Here is a 27038-nt window from a genome sequence, read left to right as displayed (position 1 = left end):
TCAATTGTGAACTGAATTCAGTATCACATAAACACATATATGATATAAACACTTATTATAATACATAAGATTTTATAAGACATACATACATGTACAAGTCTAAAGGTGAAGGACGAAAATATGCATCAAGTTCACCATGAACAGGTAGGTAAATTTTTAGAAAAATAACATATAACATGCATGTTCGTCCTGCAATAACTTATATATAAAAGCTATAGCTTTATTATAAAGTGATCAAACTGTGAACCTCATTATGTATTGTTCATTCGAATAAATGTTTTATAAGTCCCAAATGCCATATTTTCCGAATGAAAAACTCTCACATCACTTTAAATTAAATGTTGAATTAAATGTGGCTTTGAACTAGTTGTCAGTTACTGCTAGTACTCTCAGATCTGTATTAAGTGTCATTTTGTTGCTGTGATGTACAAGTATCCGGCCATGTCCACTCTGTGTTTTTTTTAGGTGTATTTCTATTTGTATCCATCGATGAGTTAGGCCTTTTTAAACTGATTTTTAAAATGCGTTTTTATGTTGCACTGTTCCCTGTTAGGAAGAGTTTTAGGATTCCGGTAACATGTTTAACCCCACCATGTGCGTGCCCAACTCTTCAATAGGAGACACTTCACATTCAACTCATCTACCAACCAATGAGAGTGTCGTTAATATTATTTATTGACAGTGTAGACGTCCGTTTTCCTGTTTGAAAGTTTGAGTTAGTAAAGAAAGTTTCATCGTGCAATCATTATGAGACAAATAAATCCATCTAACTAAAAGAAGAAAAGTGTATGTATATTGCACTTTGTCCATCCACATTGACTTTGTAATCTTTAATAACTTCGCTATTTGAATCAGGTATAATGAAACTTTTTGGAGAGAATCAGTGTAAAATGGTACCCATGTAATGCTTGGGACAGTTAAAACCTTATTAAAGATACCAAGCTATAATTGAGTACATCTACACAATATTAACCGATGGTGTTTGAATCAAAGAAACAGGTTTTGGAAGAATCAAATACGTCATTGAAGAACATGAGAACCAACAATTCCTAAAAAGTTAAAACAATTCTTGCTAATGGCACATATTTCTGTGGTAGGAAATTAAGTCTTTTTTAAAAGTTCAACATTTATAAACAGTATATTAGTAGATACCCGCATATCAGTGGTATTTGATGAAGTTCTTAATACAGGGTTACTGCTACTAAAATCCACCAGATGCAGCATCGAGCTTATGGTTTAACCCTTATCATAGTTTAAACGTCAAGTGAACGTTATGTCTACATATCAAATCATTTGAAAAAGGCATGTGATAAAACTGTTAGTCTCAATTGCTTCCAAAATGTTTTATGTAAATTAACATGAAAAGTGGTGTATACTCTCCAAATGGAAATGATCTACTTGTATGCTCCTCAGATATATTATGATGACAAACGGAGGCGGAAGATACAAAGGGGACATTCAATACTCGAATTTCCTCTTTTTACGGAAAGGTATATGTCTTATGTAATCATATCACATCGCATTTATTTTATATAACTTTTAATGTTAAAAGATAGATATTATTTGTCCTTGTAACCTAATATGATTCACACACAGTCTAATGCTTATGTAATAGGAATACTCTCAAATCAGAATAACTTATAAAGACAAGTAAACTTTATATACATTTATAAAACATACATGTACATAAAAACTATAAGTGTGACATCGGTACATGGCGATCATGTGTATGCAATGCCATCTTTATAGACCGGTAGGTATACATTTACTAAAATGTCACTATTATTACCCACTTTCTTCTTGTAACACATTAATTTATATTTTAAAGAATATTTGAACCTTGAAACTAATGAATATTTTTAAAATCGAAAGACTTATTTTACAGTTGTTCATATTCACAGAAAGCAAAACGACATGGATATCACGTGCTGTTAATTCAAATGTCGAAGTTCAGTGTTCATTTAGGGACAAACCGATGGTACATTAAATTGCCATATTTGCTGTCTCTTATAATATTTGTATATAGATTTTTATAAATCTGAATTCTTTTGTCATATGTGTCATTTGATGTTAGGTTCCTAAGAATATCTTACTTTACCCCAAAAATTTAGACTGATAGATATTTCTATGAACTTTGTTATTGTTAAAAAGTTACTAGTACCATATCATATCGCCCCTTTTTCTAATTTTTGCTTAATATCAGTTTAATTGAGATGTGGCATGTCAGTTACTCCTAGAAGTCCTTTGTTTAGTTATGTTCATCAAAACAAGTCCACTGTTATTTTCGTTACTGTCTTCTGTGACCTTATCTAACATCGGACTCGAACTTCTTTTAAACGGAGTTTTATTGTGCGTATCCCACATTGGGTAGATGTATATGGGGATGGGGGTTGGGGGGGGGGGGGTAACATTTCTGCGCGTGTCCAAAGTCTGCAACATCTGAACTCTGCAAGTCTTATATGATTTTTTTTATTTTGGTTCATTTATATGTGTCGGAGTTAAGTGTGACGTTCATTTTCGCTGAACTTGTATACTTTTTTTGGGGGGTGGGTTGGGGTGGTGGGGGCAACTGAAGCGCGCCTCCGGTGCAGGATTTTCTTGCAGTGTTGAAGACCTTTTCGTGGCCTTCGGCTATTTTCAACTCTCTGGTCGGGTGGCAAGTTGTCTCTTTGACCCATTCGCCGTTTTCATTCCATTTTCAATTATATAATCATCATGAAATACATTCTAATGATTTAATAGTAAGGGTATTAAAATTCACTCTCAGGGATTTTAAACATTTCTTTTAACAAATACACAACGCGTTGAACTGCAAGTACAGTGAGATAGAAACGAACATATTTTTTTGACAGACAGCTTTTTCCGGATTTGTTCACTGCTGATTTTACAGATTTTAAAGTAGAATACACTTAATTACAATTCCGATCCAATCACAATTTATGGCCACCGTTAGGTATTCTTTCACGATACTTTTTCTCTATATACAAATGACAGCCGTAAATCAAGTATGTGACAATTATTTTGTGATTAAAGTGTTTACAATTTCTTTTACCTTATTGGAAAACATACAATTCATTTGTACCTATTTCAAGCTAGATATATTTTTGTTGACATCAATTTTTGCGTCAATAAAATATGTTACAGTTCGGACAATGAGCGCAGGTATGTATTGTATATTTACCCTATATATCGGGCATAGTGTAATACATTTTAATGAAAAGTAATATTGGTCACGTTTTCGATCAAACGTGGACTCTACTTGAAAACAATCCATTACGTCCTAGAAAAAAATATCTAAAATTAATGTAACAACTATGCACAAAATTTACGTTTGAATAAATTTACGTATTTTTGTAATTAAAAGTTTGTGTCAAACGTTAAAAATCATTATATAAAAAAGATGTGGTATTATTGCCAATGAGACAACTATCCACAAAAGACCAAAATGATACAAACATTATGACAACTAAAGGTCATCGTACCGCCTTCAACAATGAGCAAATTAAGCTCATACCGCATAGTCAGCTTTAAAAGGCCCCGATAAGACAATGTAAAACAATTCAAACGAGAAAACTAACGGCCTCATTTATGTAAAAAAAAAATTGAACGAAAAACAAATATGTAACACATAAACAAACGACAACCACTGAATTACAGGCTCCTGATTTGGGACAGGCACATACATGAATAATGTGGTTATATCAAAAAGAAGATATTATATGTTCATTTCTTTCTGGATCTTAAATTCGTATACATAAAAATTAATGTATTTATCAAAAGGATTTATATTCAGAATACTTTAGAATAAAAGCATTTTAAAGGTGCATTGTAATACCAAATATGTATAAACAGGGTTTAAGGTTTATACATGATCTATCACGATTCAACTTTTGTAACAGAAAATAAATGTATACTTGCTATATAATAAATATAGCTTTCTATTAAAAAATACTAATAACAGCACCTTTTGTATTTCCATCTTCGGCTCCATGATAGTATCATACTTTACTAAGAAAAAGAAGTCAGTTATTTCATTACGCATCAAATAACTCCAACAAAATGCATGCCAGAGGTGTATGCAGTCACAATAGAAATAAACCCGATATAACATAATCTTAACCAGGACCTTATTTTCTCGAGCTTATTTTATTCTGCATTTAATTCTGAGTGAGCCACGGTACTACTATATTTTTGATACTGATAAAACCATTCAATTAAAACAATTTTTCTCAGTAAATCTAAAATTCTTTATTGAAAGTTGAATTTAATTGCACATATCTTGTCTCATAAAATTATCATATTGTTCAGATCGATCGCGCCTGGTTGACTCGCACAGTTTTAATCGCATGATTCGGTTGCCATGTAAATACATTTATAATCAATCTCTCTTCTGCACATGCGTTCTATTGTGTAGTACACTAACACTACTGTTTGATCTATTTGCACTTCTATGTAAGTATTGTTAACATATTATAGACTATATACTTTGTTTTGCATCCTTTCAAACCATTGAACGCTATTTCAACGGGGAAATCTTACGTCCGTCTGACAGATTTATATTTAGAAAAGCACATGTTCCAGCGTGATAGCATATTGTGCATGTTGTGTATCGTATCATGCTTTATCTTTATTTGCGAATTCGAAATTCGAAAGTTCAGATTCACCTGACCATGCAGTTTACGAGTTTATAAACAGAAGCTTTTAAACTGCATTACTCTAGAGGCCCACCATTCATTTCTGCATTGGATCTCATTGGATACAACACGAGATATGCTGGGTCTCATATTTATACCAATATATTAGATCATATTTAGTCTTAAATAAGGTTGATGTAACTTTATAAGGATATATGTCCTGTATGTTGATGATTAAGGTGAGATCTAGTCTTACAGCAATTTTATTTTATGTTATGCAAAAACTTGATAAATACAGGATATCCAGATACATTTAATGACATCTTAATGTATTTTATACTAAACATGCTAAATGTGTCCGGATATGAATGTGAAACCATGTGTATTTCCTCAGCTATTTTTTGATTTATTTATCTATCTATACATAGTACACACAAGTCTATTTTCGTCGTACTTAAATGTATAAGTAATTAAGAAAACTCACATATATTGATGATGTTGAAGAACATTGAGAATCAGGGGAATTTGTCAAAGAGACAGACAACAACCCGACAAAAGAGGAGAAAAAAGCCACTATATCGGAATGTATAAGTCTTATCAATTTCAAATAACTATTTTCATCTTAAAAAGACGCCTGCCACTGACTGTACGATTAATGTCAATTTAGAACATAAGACGCATATTAGAGCAGCTGCATGTGTACCAAATTAATGATACTGTCAATTTTATGGCAAATCTAATTTGTCATTTCTGTACACGTGTATCTCTTTTGTAAAGTTATGTTTTGGCTGTTGTAAAATGAAATTATGTGAAAACCTTAAAAATAAATTAAATATCTTTGAACACATTTGTCAGGTAGTCAACATGTAAATAAAAGAAATAATAGGTTCATCACATAAAATTTAATGCTTTTGAATAACTTTAATGAAACAGTGGAAAGAAAATGATTTATGCACACTTATGATTAAATTATATATATAAAACTTATTGATATTTTGAATTTAATTGTTCTTGTAGAAAATCACGTTTTATTATTAATCATTTTGTGTAATATACAAACATCATGCACATAGACGGTAAAAAATAAAGGTTATAATAATTATGATGGATTTGTGTTCAATGTCAAGTGGCAAGTATTACATGCTTATCAGGAAGGGATATGTTCCTTGATTTTACTGTGAGTTCACTTTGTGTGAACCCGGCTTCGTACAGACCGAACCTCTTTATGTGACTTTTATCAAACCAGTTCACAAGGTAACAGTCAGCAGGAATACATGTCATAATACCAAGCCACACTATAATGACTCTCGGAGATTTTCTGTGGGCACTGCAGTTTTCTCCTGACACCTATCTTGTAATTTTCACGTGATTAAAGATAATTGCGTTTAAAAATAATAAACATACCTATTGAAATGACAAGGTAAAAGTATACGTTCTCTAGAAAAGCAAAATATTAAAACCAGCTGTAATTAAAATGAAAAACAATGACAAAACTAACAATATTTCACTAACAACACATAGATAGACACTGGGGAACACATACTGGTCGAACTCCGGTGCCCCCAAAGGAACTGATGATTCACTAACCGCCGTGATTGATATCAACATTGTCAATTAAAGTATAATACTTAGATTGGACGGAACTGTGGCTATGACAAGTTGAAAAAAAACAGTGTCAACGTCATGCAAATATTTATTCCACAACAAAATAAACAAAATTATAAATGCGTTCGTAAAAACTTCAGAGAAATAATTTCGACCCGTCATTTAAAAACCGAAAATGATTTTTTAAGGAAATCATGATAAGATGTACACGCTTTGGAATCTATACTACTGAAGGAAGAGACCGATTTCATTGAGCCGCAACTCCTCTAAAAGCATACACGCTCGAACATATTTGTGATATGACGTATAAATATGATTTGTACTTCCTAAATTTGTCGTTTAAGTCGAACATTCTTTTTCCACAGAAGACGCCAAGAAAATATCTTAATTTGGAGACCGTTATCGATCCGTGTCATATACGCTATAATCGCGCATGGTCAGTTGTTGTACTGCATCATGGCTCACGAAATTTAAAACACTCTTTTGTTTCAACACTTGCCGAAATTGTACCACGATTTGGCGGGCATCTTCTAGTAGCGTATCGCAACGAGAAAAAATAAAAGCATCTCTTTGTCATAAGGTTAAGATATCAACTACTTGAACTGAACCTCATTATTTAAATCCAAATAAATACAAGAAATGAAGCATTTAGGGAGCTACCATTTGATTTTTAGGGGGGGGGGGGCTAGGATGAAATTTGAAAAAAATAGGCAGGACAGGAGTTTTGAGTAAAAAAAAGGGCAGGATGAGACTCTTGCAAAAATAAAATCAGGACGACAATTTAGGTAAAAAAAAGTCAGGATAAACTAAAAAAAAAAAAAGCAGGACCGAACAGAGTGAAAAATAAAGAGGCAGGACCGAGATTACAGCTAAAAAAATGCAGGACAAATTTTTTCAATTTTTCATCCTAGCCCCCCCTTCCCACTAAAAATCACATGGTAGCTCCCTTAGATGGTACTGTGTTATAATATCAAGTGCCATAGGATAGATGCACAAAGAATACAATTTCAGCAAACTTGGGTGTATTCAGTGCCTGGTCATCACCAATTTTGTTTATGTAAAATGAAACCATATTCGTTATGTTCGTTCATAAAAGTTAACTTCACACACTGCAAATCAATTTGCCTATTTATGATCATTTTAACACGCATGGGCAAACTCTCTTGACTTTGTTTTGGACTTTGGGCAAACTCTCTTGACATCGTTTTAGACTATCTAAGATAGCCGGTATGCAAATAATTTTATGGCTACGTCACGGGCTACGTGCATCAATTTTGTCATTACAACGCGCATTACGTCATTATATATAAAGATGACGTCATAAGTGCCCAAGTCAAATTGATACGTATACTGATGGAAGGTTTGATATATCCTATTTCAAATGATACACCATGCATATGTATTATCGGCAATATAACTAATTTGTAACCACAATATGATTTTCCAATATGCTTAGACATGATGTGTATTATATATACGGTTAAGAAGGTACTTTTATTAGTTTACAGAGTAACTTCTCTACCCTTGGGATGTGATATGCATGCATGATTAATGTTGAATCTTTGATGAATACACGTTCGAATTTTATAAGTATTGATATCAAATGTACCTATAGTAGGTATTATAACAACATTTTTTTACTTATTACTTTTTAGATTTCATCATATATATACTTCTATGCAATACGGTCACATTTGACACACATACGTATAGGGTGATAGTAATACACTTTTGACAGGAAATGGTTTAAAACTTTATCTCATTTCAGATTAATTTCAAAAGACTTCTGATAAACTTTGATTTATTTGTGTAAATATTGATTTTGATATGATTACAGTAAACGGAACAAATACGAAAGGTCTCATAGAATCATGCATTTTGACGATTTACTTAAAATCCTTGGAGAATTTGGACGATACCAACAGATTCGTCTGTTTTTGATATGTCTAGTAGCTATAGTATGTGCCTTCCATGCTATGAACATGGTATTTGTTGGCGCCAAACCAGACTACAAGTGTCATGTTCCAAGTGTGAACGTTTCCGATCCGATTTTTGGCAATACAACAGAAAAGGACTTCCAAGACTTTCTACAGAGCGCGGGAAAATGTGAAATATATGACGCGAGAGAGACGTCAAAACTCATATTATCTGGAAATTATACGTTAGATGGGATCAAAGTAAATAATGGCACAGTACCAAAGAGTAAATGTACAGAATGGGATTATTCAAGAGAGGTTTACGGACCGACCATTGTTACACAGGTTCGTACATTAATACATGTATATAAATGTGTTTTATGTTGAGTACAAAGACATCTATCATGCACTTACTTGCATTTATATATGTTTTTATCGATCATATATAACTCATTGCCGATATAAGATTTTCCAAAATCGTGTAAAATTTGTAATTTTTACTCCTCAAAATTGTCTTTAACAGCAGTGAAGATTATAGCATTTTTGATCAGTTGATATTATTATATATTCACATCTTACATCTTACTAAAAATTTTGTCAATACTCCGTATGGTTATAACCCTTCCGTTGTTCATTTTCGCTACCCGTTTTTTTTCTTTATACCTTTCATATGATTAAGTATAAACATAATAAAAAAGCCTTGTTGCTTGTAAATCGTTTTATGACGTTTTTTCACCTGTTTAGTGTCATGAAGTAAAAAAAAAAGGGTGTCTTCTCATTTATCCAACTTTTTAAAATAAGGCATTCTCATTTAGCCAACTTTTTATTTTTGTTAATTATTGGGTTGTTTGTTTAGTAATAATAAGGTGTCTTTCTAAAATTTGACAGTAAATTTGTTCCTGTATGTTTTTATATTATCTAAAAAATATTATATAAAAATGGGCGATAGTAAATTAGTTACATCTTATTTTTGAATAAAATTTAGTATTATTAAATAATAAATAAATGTTTCATTATAATTTTGATATTATTATATATTCACATCTTACAGAAGAAACCCACAAATCATTAATATTTTTATATAAACATTTCATATAAAAAAAATGAATCTACTGAACATTCACGGTGTGCTATTGATACTTCTGTGCCAGTATTTTATAACCAATGTGCTAGAACACTGTTGAATTGCTTTTTATTTTTTTCACATATTTACATATTTATATTAGAACACAGCCGCGAAATCGTTTAAATCTGCGAAAATAAAGTGTATTTGCTTTTCACTATCACTTCTTAATTCACTAATCAATCCACGGCGGTCATTCCCTGTCCCAAGTCAGGAGCCTGTAATTGGGTGGTTGTCGTTTGTATGTGTTACATATTTGTTTTTCGTTCATTTTTAAAAATAAATAAGGCCGTTAGTTTTCTCCTTTGAATTGTTTTACATTGTCTTATCGGGGCCTTTTATAGGTGACTATATGCGGTATGGTCTTTGCTCATTGTTGAAGGCCGTACGGTGACCTATAATTGTTAATGTTTGTGTCATTTTGGTCTATTGTGGATAGTGGGTAGTTGTCTCATTGGCAATCATACAACATCTTCTTTTTTATATTGATATATTATATAGATCCTCTCTATTTAATATACTTAGTGACGGAATTTCAGAAAAGGTATCAAAAGTTATAGGTACTAATGGGACAGGACCATTACTAGAAATAAACTTATAATGTAGAGAGTATTATAACAACAACACTTTAGGTACTTCTGCAGAAATTTTAATGACCTCTGGCTAAGGGAAGCTAGCGAAATAGTATGGAACTGTTTGTAATTTACTATTAAACTTGTAATTTTATATCCGGACGCCTTTATTTTCGTTTTCTCCCAAAATAACACAAACGTTTTAATCATAGGAGAGGATGTTAATGCGACTACGTGGTACCTATAAAACGTTTAATAGTGTAGATATATATTGTTTGAATTTTGTTCTGTTCAGTCTTTGTGTAGTAAAATGTATTCAACTTATATTTTGTCCCATTTGGATCATTTGGTAAGAAGAACCGAAAAAAAAAACGAATGAAGAAAATATGTTACACAAAAAAAGCTCCATCTCATTGACAAATCTCTTCATGAATAAATTGCAACTGATATTTTTCTATCCAGTTCACATTTTAATTCACGGTTAAAAAACTTAAAAATACTTTGAGTAAAATTACATTAATTTAATGTCAGTTGCACATTTTAACATGCTATGCTAAATAATACTACAGAAAATTTAATCCGGGTATAATTTTCAGTCTTTTTTTCACCTGTCATTCAACCCAAACTCTAATTGAAAAACTCTTTGTTCTTGATTACCCTTGATCTCATCTATCCAACTTTTTTTTTTACCTTTACAACCTAAAATTTTAAAAAGTTGGATAAATGAGATTGAACCAAAAAAAGACCTGAAATTAAATCATAATATAGATATGACACAAGTATTTCTATATATGGCAGATATCTAATAAAATTTATGTATTGAATTGACTGTTAGAAGATTTTATCTATAGGTAACATATGTTATCAAATAAAAGACGATATCTCAGTTAAGATTTGCGTTCAATATCCATTTCAATTGTACCATTGTTCGTCGTTAACTTTTACAAAAATATTCTCTGAAACAACTGACACACATTTTACCTAACTTGGCCGATGACCCTGCTAATCGGCAATCATTATGGCTTACATGCATTTCAAAGCAAATCTGATATCGGTTAAAAATGTTTATCAGATTTAGATCGATCTGCACTGAAATTTTCATATAAATCAGTCAACCCTTTGTTGCATGGGTTGCTGCCCCGATTGGTAATTTTAAGAAAATTTTGCAGTTTTTGTTTTTATTTTATTCATGTTATTATAGATAGATAAAACTGTAAACAGCAATAATGTTCAGCAAAGTAAGATCTACAAATAAGTCAAACATGACCAAAATCGTATTTGATCCCTTACGGAGTTTTTGCCCTTTGAATTAAATTTTTAGCAATTTTTCGTAAATTTTTGTATTCTTACAAATATCTTCTCCTCTGAAACTACTCAAATTTTACCATACTTGGCCACAATCAGCTATTCTAAAAAAAAATGTGTCCGATGACTGCCGCTTATTAAACAACATGGCCGCCATGGGTATTGAAAAGGGATAAAATATGTAGTTATTTGGCTTATACATGTATCTCTGAAAATAAAGCCGTAAGTGCAAATGTGATTTTGAGGAATATGTTAGTTAGGCTTAGATCTATCTGCCCATTAAATATTTAGACAAAATACAACCCCTTGTTGGGTTGCTGCCCTGAATTGATAGTTTTAAGGAGTAATTACCCTACATATTAATTTTCTGCAATATTCTGGTAATCTTTGTTATCTTTTTTCAAAAATCTTCCGCTTTTAATTTAACAACTAGACCAAATGAAACCAAACATGATTTCGAACACCACAATAGATACAGGCGAGAACCTCCAGTTTTAATATTCAAGAAATTAACAATACGTAACTTTACTTGACATTCAAAGATAGTTGCATTGCAGAACCGGTGAATCTTTTCTATTCTTTGTTATAAATTACTATTGCTTATGGTTTTTAAACTGAACTATAACACGGTGGGTATGGTTGTCCTGCGAGAGAACGTACTGTGCTGGTGATTTGGTCCTGACGGGTGCTGGTGGGTCCTGATTCTGTGCTGACGGGTTTGTTTACATTGTATCAAAACGGCAATAAAACGACTGTTTTGTTGCTTAATTTTTTCTCTTATGTGTCATAAGTGCCATGCAAAGTATATTACAACAATATTATATTTCAAAAGTCGTGCAAGTTCGTTAAACATAATTGTCCTGACGCTGTGCTGATGATAAGAAAAACGGTCCTGGTTCTGTGCTCCTATGTCCTGGTTCTGTGCTTTTATATTTTAGATAAAAGTGGCATTTATTCAAGATCATTGATGCTGTACTGTTATTGACTAATTAGCTGTTGTCTGCTTTCTTGAAATTGACATTGTTGTGAATCTGTTTACTGTTATTATGAGAGAAAAAATACCCCTATTTTTTTTTAATTTTTTTTTTTAAATTAACTGTAATCTTAGTTATTGGCCTGTTAATGGAACCCTTCTTGTCCCCTTTTAAGATAAGAAAATATGTTTACGATTTTCGGGATTACGATCATTTTGCAAGATCACCAAAATACGTTGTAGTTTATACAATACTTATTTAAGTAGATGATGTGGTATGTTTGTTGTCAATGGACAAATTTCCATAAGAAATCAAAGGAAGTATGTGTTAACAACCATACGTCATCGTACGACCTTCAACAATAACTCATAAAATAAAAATAAAAAGGTTTTGCATAAAAATGGAGAGCAAAAATATAGTACAAAGGACTTTCTGAGCGTTTGAATGATGTCTTTAGCAGCTTAAAACACATTTGTTTGTGAACAATTGAGTGCTGACTATAAGAATGACAATAGTATTGCGGGTTTGTTTGTTTGGTTTTTTTTTGGGGGGGGTGGGGTGGGGGTGGGGAGGGATGGGGATAAGTTAGAGCGAGGTTACAGTGAAAGCTTGTAATAGTTTCCCGTAAGATTTAAAAGTTGTATTGTAAAAGAAAAATGTATCTTATAGCTGTTAAGAATCACTTAATGTTAGATTTTTCCAACATATTTTTTTTTGTCTAAACGGTTATCAGGTTGGTTTTTTTTCGAAAGTTCGATAGAACACTAAAAAAAATCACTATTTTATGAAAGGGCAGGCTAGAATATGTCAGAGAATGAAGACGAGATAAACTACAAAATCAAGATTTCTTAGCTTTTTCATTTCAAAATAAATATTTTTGATAAAGAATTACGGGGGAGGAAGTGAACAATGTGTCCTTCTTTTCTATATTTAAATATTTTTCATGAATAAAAATAAAATGTGCCTTGATTATAATTGAAAATGAGTAAATGGAAAAAATACCCAACTAAAATACACTTTTATTTTAATATTGAAAATATCACTAAGCTTTTAAGTTTTGTGTGTCAAACACACCATCTCTGTAGTAATGACTCCTTACTAAGATATTTCACTTCGTTCATTTATTTTTCTGCATTTTTTCATATTGTGAATTCATAGAATTATTATATTATAATGTAGCCTTAATTTATATTTAAAAAAAACTGAATCTAAAGCCAGATATATCAAACATTTTTGTTTCCATCTATATATATACCCGTTTTCAGGACTTTAACAATCAACAATAACACGCCTTGAAAATGCGTACTCGGCTGTAATCGACCATTTTTAGACACCACAGGCTCCTAAAAAAACAAGCCGGGGTGGGGGTTCAAAGATGCAAATTAAGTACTTATATCAATATTTTATCTTTTCGTGTACGGTTTATGACCCCTCCTGTGGCCTGTCAATTCCGAAATGTGCAAACAGCAACAGTATCAAAACAGCACAGACAATGAATAATAGAGATATAATTTTGTACATATATCGAGGGGAAACTTCTTGCAAAGCATTATTATTTATGGTTCATTATTGTATTTAGTAGAAAAAGAGAATTTAGTGAAAATAAAATCACTATTTTTTGTAAAGAATTCACATACCTTTGTACAGAGATTTTTGTCATGTTTAGCATGGGATCAACACAATGGTTCATTACCGAGTAAAAAAATCAAAATGTCTATCTACCTTGCACATTTTAGAAAATTCAGATCAGATAACGAAACTGGGTCCAGCAACATTTATAAGCAATTTAAGATTGTGACCCTCACAGTTTCCATTCACCACAAATATTCTCGTTACAACGAATCATTTTGAATACAAAAATACGTGTTGCAGCCATTTGTTTATCTATTATTATATGTATACGGATAAATGTATGAAAGGCAGAAGGGTCATCAGGGTGAGGAGTCCATGTCATCTGAAATAAATGCTAAGCATAGATCTAGAAAGCGACAGATAATCATGACATTAAAAAAGTCTCTTCTTTTCGACTTTTTTCGAACAAATCGACACATAAAATGAATTATATAGTATTGTGGAATTTTTAACTTATTTTAGATACTATATATTGTTATCTGATATTGGACGAAAAATGTCGCCCTTTTATGTGATTATGTAATACAAGTTCAGATCATTTGAAAACACATATTAAACAGCCAAATGGATGCACAAGACCTAAAATAGGAGTTATAGATCCTGTTGGCAACAATTATCTGGCTAACTTTATTGATTTTGTAACATTTGTTTCAAATATGACCAACTTCTTATCCAAAATCACCAGCACCGTATCAGGACCCACCAGCACAGTATCAGGACATAAATAAATTGAGAAAATGCAAAATTTTAATAAATTGCAATGTTTTTTCACAAAATTGTTTTGTCGTGTGGATTGCGGTATAGAAAGCGGACTCAATGAGCATTTTTGTTTTATTTTTTCAGTTCGAGATTTTCTGAAAATGAGCATTTTTTGTGTTACGCTTACTGAAACAGTTTAGAGGGTCAATTTTTTAATGGTTTATATATGAACCCATAAGAAACGAAATTGAAAAATCTCAACTGTTTTCTTCCATTTTTTATGAGTGAAAACGTCAAAAATCATCATTTTCGTCTTTGTTTACATTTTTTCATTGATCACCAGCACCCGTCAGGACCGAATCACCAGCACAGTACGTTCTCTCGCAGGACAACCATACCCACCGTGTATAAAGTTCTCAAGTCTTTAGGTATATATTCAAATTCCGTATGGTACCGTAAACAGGTATTATCCGGACATGCTCGCGTCAGTTGCGCCTGGCAGATACTTGGTATAAAACATTTAAATATGCTAGATTTATATTTTCAGTTTGACTTGGTGTGTGACAAAGACTGGTTGCGTAGTACATCTAAAACTTTGTACTTCTTTGGCCGTTTGGTTGGAGCTGTAGTTTTTGGGCAGTTGTCAGACATGTAAGGATACATTTTTGTCGTTTGAACGTCTGCAATCTCCCATACAGAGAGAGCAATGACCGATAACTCTGCATGGGAGATTGTGAAGGTCTGCTCTGTGCTTTAATTATGAAGTTTGATATTATTATACAGAGCCATCAACACACACACGCAAACATTCAGACAACAATCCAATGACGAAATTAACTAGAGATGAATATTTCTATCAAAGCGTTACATATATAGATAAATATAGGGAGATGCGGTATGAGTGCCAATGAAACAATTCTCCATCCAAGTAACAATTTATAAAAGTAAACCATTATAGGTCAAGGTACGGCCTTCAACTTCAAAACCGAGCTATGGCTCACACCGAACAGCAAGCTATAAAGGGCCCTAAAAATTACTAATGTAAAACCATTCAAACGGGAAAACCAACGGTCTATAATCTATTTAAAAACGAGAAACGAGAAACACGTATGAACTACATAAACAGACGACAACCACTGTACATCAGATTCTTGACTTAGGACAGGTGCAACCAATTTCAACAGGATTTAACGTTTTAATGATACCAAACCTTCTCCTTTTTCTGAAACAATAGTACAACATATTACAACATAGAAATTAAGACACACTTTGAAATATCAATTGGAAGGCTTAACTCAAATTAACACACAATGAACGAATAAATATGATCTGTGATACCTGAATGCAAATACATAGTTAATAAAAATTAAAAGGGATAAATAATTCAGGTCAAAAGAAAATAAACAGGGTTAAAAAAAATTATAGTATGATACCACGGTAAAATGTTCGACATTTTTAGTAATCATAACTTTTGAAAAAACCTGCGTCATATTATACACAGGTATTTGAAAATATTTTTGTTGTTAAGTATACTTTTTCTTCTTCATAGAGTTCTTTTTCGTTTTTTATATACTAATTGAAATTCAATCTTTTCAACAGTGTATAGTATAATTTTGTGGAATATTTCAAAAACTAGATTGACAGAAAAACTGCAAATTCGTTTCTAACACAAACAGATAAATTATTCTCATTTGTAAAATATGTTCGTATTAATAATCTTGTCTTTTATTAAAATGTTTCAGATTAGGAAGGAAACCTACCTTATTTACTTGCCTGTTGATGTTATTAATAGTTGGTAGTATAGCCTCAGCAGCGCCCAATTTCTACGTCTTCATCCCGTTCTACATTTTACAAGGTGCCGCACAAACTGGATTGTTTCTAGTGACGTTCACACTAGGTAAGTCGAGGCAATTTTTTTTGTTAACTTTATAACTATTCTTGAAAAATGTGTGTTGCTAATTCATCGTTGCGCATTCGCTACATAAATAGAAGCTCAATAGAATTACTGAGTAATGCTAATAGATCAATGGCGTTCAGAGAAGGAAAGGGTTAACAAAAAAAAAATTAAGGTAAATACAATTATCTATAAACCTATGATTGAGGTAGAAAAAAACGCATAGAAAATTAATAAAATTTTGATTATGATATATAAATGCCCTACTTTGTAAAATAAAATAGTAAACAAATGTAGTCATGAACCAAACTTGTCATTTTAGCCGAGTAACTCAATGAGGCATAATAGTATTTTTTTGTATAATGATTATCATGGGAGCATTACATGTTTGCAATACCAGTTATATCGTTTTTCGTTTTTTTTTACTGAATGATAAAATAAATTCATGGGTCATTCTACATTTTTTCCTTTTTTTATTTTTTTTGGGGGGGGGAGGGGGTTAAATCTGTTGAAGTAATTGATTTATGACTTTAAATGACGCTACGGTACTTTATTGATAAACTTTTTATTATCGGATATGTTTTTAAAGGTACTGAGCTGGTTGGTCCATCCTACCGTCTAGTTGCTGGGTTCTTAGTCCAGTCCTTTTACAGTATTGGTTATATGACCTTGTCCGTCCTTGCATATGGAATCAGAGACTGGAGATACATTGAACTGGCCATAACACTTCCGGTTGTGTTATTTGTCCCTTATATTTGGTAAATATGCGTATAAAGTAGAATCAGAACATTTTGCTTTAAGTATGACAATCGTTTGGATAAATTGCCTATATGTTTTTTAATACAAGTATTAAGGATTATTGTTTTGAAATAAAAGTCACAACTCACTTATTCGCAGATTTTTACTTGTCGTTGTTTATATCACATGTGCACTGTCTAATGTCCGAACACGGTTTACGTTGGGATTCTTGTGGGTGGCTCAATTATGAGATTTCTGGTAGCGTGTTGATAACAGCTGTAACAGGCTTAACTCAATAAAAAAACGCAAATTAATATGTATATTTTTCATGCATAACAAGATACTAGTAGTTCTTAGCTGTAAAATTTTTGATAATACACAAATATTTCCATGTCTTATAACGATATTTATTTTAGGTTGTTACCAGAGTCGGTAAGGTGGTTGTTATCAAAACACAAAGAGGAGGAAGTAAAAAATATAGTCAGAAAAGTAGCCGACACTAACAAGGTTGATATCAATGAGGAAATGCTTGAAGACTTAACAAAGACAGATGACAAATCTGAAACAGAAACTACAGGTCGAAGATATACACTTATTGACTTGTGTCGACCTGGGATGATATTTTTATCTCTAAATGTTTGGTTTAATTGGTGAGTAGCTATGCAGCATGTGTAGCATAATGTTTTACCATAAATCATAAAATATATTCCATCAGGACAATAATTAACAAAAATATAAAAAATAAATCTAATAAGCAGGTACTACAAAGTGGGTATCCCCGGATGACATATTAGACTGAAACTAGAAAGAACGGGCACGTTTGATTACAACAGGCCACATACGGACCTTTCATAGAGAAGTTGATTTGGTTTTTCATTGTGTAACAGGCATTGCGCTTTCAACAGCTTACGGTGTGTTCTAGGAAATATTTTTCCATTGTAAACTGATGTATCTGTATATAATACATCCTGCAAATCTGATATGAAGCATTAGTTTTGCAGAAGTAACGTAGGTGACCATTATATTATACAACAGTCAATTGTGTGTGTCTGATATTATCCCCCAATCAGACAATACTATTTAGTAGCATACACAAAATATTTTAACAAATAACGAATTGTTAAGACAATTTTTGTTTATAAAATAAACTCATCATAGATACCCGGGTAAAACATATGTACGCCAGGAAATAAAAACAGTATGTACAGGTTTCATTCTGAAAGATTTGAACGTTTATCGTTCATTTATAGAATCGTCATCCATTTTTCTATTTTGTGTCGAAATATAATGATGATATGTTGTTAGGTGTATGGAACAGATACTAAAAGGTAAAATCACAAAGATACTGAACTCCGAGGACAGTTCGAAACGGAAAGTCCCTAATCAAAATGGCAAAATCAAAAGCGCACACACATCAAACGAATGGATAACAACTTTCAGATTTCTCACTTGGTTCATGCATTTTGCTATGTAGAAAATGGTGGATTAAACCTGGTTTTATAACTAACTTAACCTCTCATTTATATGACAGTCGTATCAAATTCCATTGTATTGACAATGATATGTTAACCAAAAAAAACAGACATAATAGGTAAAAATGTAAAAATAAATAGGGGTACATCAGTCAACATTGTGTTATAATCTTAATCATAGAAAACAAAACAAATATAACATATGCATTATAAAGAGAGTCTTGTATTTGATTTCAGGCTTGTAAATGCCATGTTGTACTATGGATTGTCACTAGGGACAGATAACTTAGGAGGTGATCCTTACATTAACTTTTGTATAGCTGGTGCTGTAGAGATACCTGCCTATATTATGTGTATATTAATGTTAAATCCTTTAGGAAGGAGGAGACCATTATTTGCCACCATGGTCGTAGGAGGTGGTGCATGCATAGCATCGGGCTTCATAGGTTAGTTGATAAAACGTTAGTAAATGAAGTGTAGTTTTGAAATTCGAGCCAAACAATTATGAGATAGTTTGCCAAGTGGCATGGCCATATGGCATATGCTAGAGAAACTAGGGTCATTTTAGTATTGACATTTGGATGTTTATTTTTGACATACGGTATGGACTTCATATTCAACCGCTAACCACCCAATGCAATATATATTGATTCATCATACACAAATCATTAGACATTTTTTTCCATGTACATATCGTTTTAACAATGCATTTAATAGTGATTGCTCCTCTTTGACTGATCAAATTGTCAATAATCGCACACTGGGAACATACACCGTATAAGAATATATTTACATAATCATTAACCATAAGAATAGGTACAGAGAAAAATAGACCAACATTGTTACTTAACCGGATTTTTTACGTTCTAATGTCACAAGTGATCACAATTTATCTGTAAACATTCCGCTGGAAGACCTACCTAGACACATTATTCTGCTGGAAGACCTAAACCTTGTATACCTGGACACATTGTTCTATCAATTTTTAAGTCATTGGTTTGACCTACCTGGGTTCGAACCGGACGACCTACCGCACTAGAATCAATGGAACACGCTTGCATACAACCAGACAATGCTGATCATTAACAGAAAAAGAAACACGAAAAATATTATTTTCAAACAATACCAAAAATATATGTCATACTTTAATTAAAGATAAATAAAAATCAAGAAATGCCTTATATATATACGAAACGCGCGTCTGGCGTATAAAATTATAATCCTGGTACTTTTGATAACTATTTACACCACTGGGTCGATGCCACTGCTGGTGGACGTTTCGTCCCCGAGGGTATCACCAGCCCAGTAGTCAGCACTTCGGTGTTGACATGAATATCAATTATATGGTAATTTTTATAAATTTTCTGTTTACAAAACTTTGAATTTTTCGAAAAACTAAGGATTTTCTTACCCCAGGAGTAGATTACCTTAGCCGTATTTGGCACAACTTTTTGGAATTTTGGATCCTCAATGCTCTTCAACTTTGTATTTATTTGGCTTTTTAACTATTTTGATCTGAGCGTCACTGATGAGTCTTATGTAGACGAAACGCGCGTCTGGCGTATAAAATTATAATCCTGGTACTTTTGATAACTAATTATACATTAAAGACTTCCATAGAAAAGGGGCTTCATGATTTTGTTTAAATTAATTATGCATATTATTATATTTTTGGCCAATGAATTATTTAGTGTAAAGATTAATCACTATAGCGTTATCCGATTTAACAATAAACCAAGGAAAGTTATAAGCCAGCATACTTATAGGGGGTGTTTATACTCATGAGTTACCTTTTTCAAAGTTTGTTCTCCTTAAAGAACCCATCTTCAACCAGTTTTGTAACGACATTAAGATTTGTTTCAATTTTTTTATTTTGATTTGTATTCGGAACACTTATTTTTTTTACCCTCATCGCTTTGGTAAAAGCTGCAATCGCTGCTTCAGATTGGACATATTGTATGTAGTAGTGTGCTGGTACATAATTTGAAACGCGAAACTCGCATATTGATAATGTAAAATATATAATTAAAAAAATATTAAACTTTAAAAGTTTGGTCGTCGTTTCAAAGGTGAGTCATTTGCCTCATTTGCCTCCATTACGCTACGGCCTTGAACTTGGCAAATGCTTGAACAGTTGTCAATGCTTTTTATCTTCAGAAATGATTCCATTGAAAATAACCCTAGCTATGATAGGAAAGTTTTGTATAACAGCATCATATGCCATAATATATCTGATGGCAGCTGAAGTATTTCCAACAGTAGTCAGGTAAATAATCACATATAAATATGCCTACTAAATTATTTGTTAAAACTAGAAGTTCATTTTCAAACTGTATTGGAACTATTAGCGGACATGATAATCGTTGGTGGAACTTGGTGTATTAGCTGTTTAGAGCGCATACAACACTGCTCAGCTATATACAGGAGAATGCTAGAGTCATCGTGTTCTTATGGAACCAAACATCCGACATCCAAAAAAAAAGTAAAATCACAAAAATACTCGTATATTTTGTATTCATCATGCATAAAGCTACCAAGTTAATGATGCCCTCGGGGAATAATCCACCAGCAGTAAAGTTTCTTCTAGGAAGAAACTTGACATCGACTTGGTTGTAGTAAAAAGTAAAATCACAAAAATACTCGTATATTTTGTATTCATCATGCATAAAGCTACCAAGTTAATGATGCCCTCGGGGAATAATCCACCAGCAGTAAAGTTTCTTCTAGGAAGAAACTTGACATCGACTTGGTTGTAGTAAAAAGTAAAATCACAAAAATACTCGTATATTTTGTATTCATCATGCATAAAGCTACAATTGTATCAAACTCAGTGATTTCCCGACCATATGTGTTTGAATAAATAAAGGCATCATTAGTATAAAGCTGTTCAATTGTCGTAAGTCGATTTAACTGAAATATACCAGAGTAACAAACCAAAACATAGAGAAACAAATCAATTATGAGAGCATGAGGAAACATTGGAACAGCAGAAGCACTGAACTGCTACAAAAGCTAACGCCAACATATATAGAAATGGTCTATTTGATAAACCTTCTTAATATTTTTATCATACTTATATAAGATTGGATCAATTGCTGATATCTGTTGTAAGTATTGACGTCATAAAGCAGGCAAATACACTCCCCCATTTCTATCAATTTTGTTGCTGAATAAACTCATCAAAGATACCAGGACTAAATATTGTATAAACGCCAGAGGCGCGTTTCGTCTACAAAAGACTCATCAGTGACGCTCTAATCAAAACAAAGTTGAAAGACTGTTACTGGGCATAAACATGACGTTAATTACAACCTAGATATTGCATATTGTACTGCTTACTGTATTTTTGAGATAAAAAAATAATAATCTTACCTTTTTCTTTTGGTATAAAAATACTTATTCAGTATCAAACAATTACATCACCATTTGAATTTGCAGAGTGATAACTTCTAACTGTTTAACATGTTGACGATCCAAAATTTTACGTATGGTTTTTCAAATATTGCAGCTCTAATACATTCATTGCTCCAGATTCGTTCATTTTTATTTTTGTTTGTTTGTTTTAACGTTATCTGAATAGAGCATTAAAGGATTCATGTATTGTCTGACAAAAGGTTGAATAAAAAAGGGAAATCATTGGTTTCAATTAAACCTTGTTCACGTTTAGAGCAATATTTTTTTTTATCAAGTACTTAGTAGTTAAGAAAGCTGAGACTATTTTCTCTAGAAAAAGTAAGTGTGTAGTTGCATACAATATGGTGTTTTTTTTCAAACGTTACACAAATAGTACTCAATAATTAATATTTTAAACACGACTGCAAGTGGTTAAACATCTAATGTTTCTAATGATAAACTTGCCTTAAACCTCAGATTCCTACAAGGCTATGACTACTGGGTCTGTTTTCACATGATTGCATAAAATAGATAACATGAATAAAAAAATAGATTTAGCGCAGTTACAATAGAACGCTACACCCCAATATTCCACACAAAACAATACATCAGCAAACAACAGTTACATACGATTCATATAACAATAATGATATAGACCTAAACACAACAAAGACACATATCAAACATTGGAAAAAAGTTTGGTCATTACCATATTATACCTTTCATCACATTTAATAAGTATAATTTACTATTGCAAATTCAGAAACATTGGTATGGGAGTATCTTCCATGTGTGCCAGAATAGGTGGAATGTTAGCTCCACAAATTCTAGAACTTAACAGATTTTGGGGACCACTACCTTTAATTCTATTTGGTGGACTAGCTATATTCTCTGGTGCTTTGGCCTTGTTGCTGCCAGAAACTTCAGGGAAGCCTCTACCCCAGACAATGGAAGATGTAACAGATCCCGAAAAGAGGTAATATATATTGTTTTTATTTTGGTGCTGTGAACTAGTGAAAATGTATGACGAATCGATTTTCTATCCGTTCTCACATTATAACTCTTCAATATTGCAAGTGTGCAAAATTACATGTAATTTATGTAGAATTTTTATTTGTAATGATGAATCATTCAAATGTCATTGATTTCCAACTGTTTTCAAACTTAGGGAGGGTGTTGTTTTATTATGGTAGTGTGCTGAAACGAGTATTACTTTATTACGTAAGTATAGATAATGTGTTTTAGCCTTTATAAATGCTAATAAGAAAGGGTCAAAAGTATTATGTATGATTATTGACTTTTAATATTTCAAGGCAATTTTTTTTATAGTGTAAAAAGTAGAATTCAGTTAAAATATTCTTGCATTACTTTGTTATTCAATGTTAGAAGGGAGCAAACATAATATAATGTTAAGTTGAGCGACCTCATTGGTAATTTGTCCACTTTTGAACAAACGGATAAACAGAGTAGATGCTACCAAAATATATTTTCATTTTTTTGGACTGAGGTTTTCTGGGGGGAAAAAAGGAAAACACTTGTTTTTGTCATGCAAAATGTACAATAACAATCCAATAAATCGATTATCAGATATTTTTCATCTTTGTATTGTATTGTATCACCTTGACACAAATGAATCCTTTTTAATTAGTTCACTGTGCTCTCAAGAAAAAAGCTTCATATTTTGGCTTGCAGCTAAATAGTTACAAGACCAATTTGCAGATAACTTGGTAATAGGTACTTAATAATATGAACAGCTGTATTTGAAAAATTAAACCTCTGTTTTAGCTTTCGATATGATGTTCACTTTTTTTTTCTTTTTTTCTTTTTAACATATATGAATGTTCACCATCGTATCTTCATATACATCTCTATTGACTAGACTCATATATATCTTCATTATACGCTAAGACATATCATAACATTCTCTGATTTATTTTGTAGAAAAGCTACAGAAAAAGGGATAGACATGACAGTGTGTTCTCCAGATAGTGAAAAGAATGGGAAGTAACTATGTAAATAGGTAAAATCAATCTATAACAACATAATTATTTATTATTTCGTCACTAATGTTGGACCTATGACATTCATTCAACTCTGTTATTTTTATTGCTATCTCAATGAAAGCGTCCAATCTTCAACTGAGGATTATTTGAAACATAAACTCAAGCAGTTGCACTCATCACTCATCACTGCTCATGGTGAACACATCACCAAGTTCTCCTTGTAAGAACTCTTTGCTTAAAATATGCTGATGTTATTCCCACCTTTAAACCAACGTATATTGATTTGAACTTACACCTAGCATTTACAAATTAAAAAAAATATTTTAAAATCAAAACTGGGTACTTATGTATGTTTAAGTTATTTCATCTTCTCAAAATGTTTAAGTACGCCATATCTTCATTTCGTTGATCATTTTGAAATTGAAATGTGTATCAAATGACGACAATTGAATTTCATTTATAATAGAATCATTTTCACATTTATTACACAAATTGTGAATGTTATTCGGAGTGTCATGAATAATATGGCGATTGCAATTAAAGTATCACAGCAATTGCTTTCTGTTCTAGAACATTTGAGATCACCCCTATTTTTGCTGAATTTTGATGTTGATGTTTGAATTTATTTGAAGTAATTTTTCAAAATAATTCTTCCTTTCCTTTTCACCTTTGACCATAGTTGTGTCTGGTGTTTCGTTTTATAACTTACGATTTCATATTTGTGCCACCTTCATATAGATCGTGCATTTGACTATTTTACAGGATAACTTAAAAGTGCATAAATTATCTGCAGAGTGGAATAAGAAAGACTTCAATGCAAGCATGTTTTACTGACAGGAAGAGGATTTTTTTAGAAATGGACTAAAGAGAAAAGAACCAATACAACAAGAGAAATTAAGATGTGTAGTAAATCATTACTAAAGCTATCATGAATGTTTTACCTCTTATGATATAATGAAATACAAGATAAAAATATTTAAAAAATCAAAATGAATATCGGACGAACAAACTATGTTATGTTATAATTGACATTTCATTTTCAAATTCAAACGTACTTAATCTTTAAATTATCAGTATTACACTTTTAAGCTTGTATATGTACATGACCTAATGTATTATGAAAATTTATATTCAGTCAGCTATGACGATTGAATAAAAAATATATTATGATATTGTAGCTTATTTTTTCAGTTCAAGCTCCTGACCTCACTCTGCCACGGAGCTTTGATTAACTTGTATATTGATTTGAGCATTTACGTCTATCATAATTGTAAACATCCTATCAATAAGGGTATATACTCTGCCATTCAGATTATTACTATTTTGCTGTCCTTTCAAATCGTTTGAATATCATTTGTTAGATTTCATTAAGAGTCTTTCTACGGAAATCGGCGTAGATTCAAAATTCCATGTTAAAGGTGATAAATAATTTGTTGATTTCTTCAACCAATAGGTAATAAATGATATAATACATATGTTAGACTTTTTAATCGACAAATTGAGTTTTTTTATTTCAACAGACAATTGGTATTCCAATGATCTCAATTTGTTCCCATACTGACCGACATGTTTGAGTTTTCTTATAAAGCAAAATCAGACATAAGTTTTATAAATAAAGAATGAAAACGGAACTTTGAACAGTTCTTTATTTAGACTTACAGCTATAACGGTGATGGCCTGTCATTCAACCATCAATGTTTAAGCAAGTGCCTCAATCCCGTATATTCCGATGAACTTGAAACTACGTCTCTTCTACAAAATCTCACCAGCGACGCGCTCTTATAAAACAATTGAAATACAGAATGAAATATGAAAATACATAGTAAAAGTATATATTGAAAACAGAACAATCTAATACAATGCCAAAGAGGTTCAAATCTGTCTATGTTATAATTGTCTGTGTATTTATTAACTTTAGTTTGCACTATCAATGAGTTCATTTGAAGATTGTTTTCGGGAAGGTGTATAGATAAAAATAGGAAGATATGCAGGATTTCCAATGTGAAAACTCTCCATCAGAGATCTAATGAGTTAATATAACAATAAATGGCAACCAATATTTACAGGCTCTTGACTTAGGGCAGACACTTAAATAATGTGGAGCGGTTAAACACTAATGGTACTTTCAAACACATTAGCTGAAAGGAAACTGGCATCATCCCCATCTTATTTGTCTTATCACATACAAATGTGGTTGAACTATGTATTTATATTTCATAAATGTTTCCGATTAACCTCAAAAGAGGGGCGAAAAATACAAGAGAGACAGTCAAACTCATAGATCTAGTCAAGCTGACGCATTGATTTCTGTTTAAGAGAAAAACATAAAAGTTGTGTTTAAATGTTTGAAAATAGTTAACAGCCAAAAGAACAAAATCAAAACTGGACAACAGAAGAAGGGCACTCAAAGCCATAGTTTCAATGTATGCGACGTTGGTCCGTATGTTCGTCTGTACGTTAATCCTTTCTTTTAACGAATCTGTCGAACAATGATATACCGAACATGGATGTCCTGGTAAACATAGTATTACTCGAACACAAATCTGGGATTATTTTACATGTTTATCAATATTGGAATGCGACTGTATTATAACAGTCAAACTCAGGATTCAAGACATAGGTGATGAAAATTCCTAGCCATTTTTATTATAGAAAATTCCTAGCCCTATTTTCTACGATTAAGTCATAATGGGACGAGCTAATAATTTGTTGTCATAATAAATTAGAGAATGGAAATGGGGAATGTATCAAAGAGACAACAACCCGACCATAGGAAAAACAACAACAGAAGGTCACCAACAGGTCTGCAATGTAACGAGAAATTCCCGCACCTGGAGGCGTCCCCTAAACAAATATATACTAGTTAAGTGATAATGAACGCCATACTAATTTCCAAATTATACACAAGAAACTAAAAACTAAAATTAAAATAATACAAGACTAACAAAGACCAGAGGCTCATGACTTTGGACAGGCGGGGTTAAACATGTTTATGAGATATCAACCTATACCTCTAGCCATACACCTAATATCAAATAAAAATGTATGGATGCATATACAAATTCCATCACTTAATTT

At 32.1% G+C, this 27038-nt stretch overlaps 1 protein-coding gene across 4 annotated transcripts; it reads left to right on the top strand.

Annotated features, from left to right (window-relative positions):
• Nucleotides 1–74: 74 nt before the first annotated feature.
• On the top strand, nt 75–25132 carry LOC134687477 (organic cation transporter protein-like). 4 transcript variants are annotated; one of them, XM_063547808.1, is made up of 12 exons: nt 83–144; nt 1414–1490; nt 8077–8500; nt 15008–15111; nt 16203–16357; nt 16944–17112; nt 17509–17742; nt 18802–19010; nt 20722–20830; nt 22721–22933; nt 23899–23977; nt 24723–25132. In XM_063547808.1, exons 1-11 carry the CDS (start codon nt 121–123, stop codon nt 23963–23965), a joined length of 1785 nt encoding a protein of 594 aa, XP_063403878.1. In that variant the 5' UTR covers nt 83–120; the 3' UTR covers nt 23966–23977; nt 24723–25132. The 4 variants fall into 4 exon arrangements, with proteins under 4 accessions (XP_063403879.1, XP_063403878.1, XP_063403881.1 ...); XM_063547809.1 differs by lacking the exon at nt 1414–1490 and having other exon boundaries at nt 75–144; XM_063547811.1 differs by lacking the exons at nt 83–144; nt 1414–1490 and adding an exon at nt 1692–1753.
• The last annotated feature ends 1906 nt before the right edge of the window (nt 25133–27038 follow it).

Source organism: Mytilus trossulus, chromosome 10 (genome assembly GCF_036588685.1).
Source record: "Mytilus trossulus isolate FHL-02 chromosome 10, PNRI_Mtr1.1.1.hap1, whole genome shotgun sequence".
Taxonomy (NCBI): domain Eukaryota; kingdom Metazoa; phylum Mollusca; class Bivalvia; order Mytilida; family Mytilidae; genus Mytilus; species Mytilus trossulus.
This window is presented reverse-complemented; position numbering and strand designations above follow the sequence as displayed.

Excerpts from the sequence above, each read along its gene's own strand:
- LOC134687477 (XM_063547808.1), top strand. The coding sequence starts at position 121 with ATGCATCAAGTTCACCATGAACAG. Across the intron at positions 1,491-8,076 it reads TTTCCTCTTTTTACGGAAAG|TAAACGGAACAAATACGAAA; the intron begins GTATATGTCTTA and ends ATATGATTACAG. Across the intron at positions 17,743-18,801 it reads CTAAATGTTTGGTTTAATTG|GCTTGTAAATGCCATGTTGT; the intron begins GTGAGTAGCTAT and ends ATTTGATTTCAG.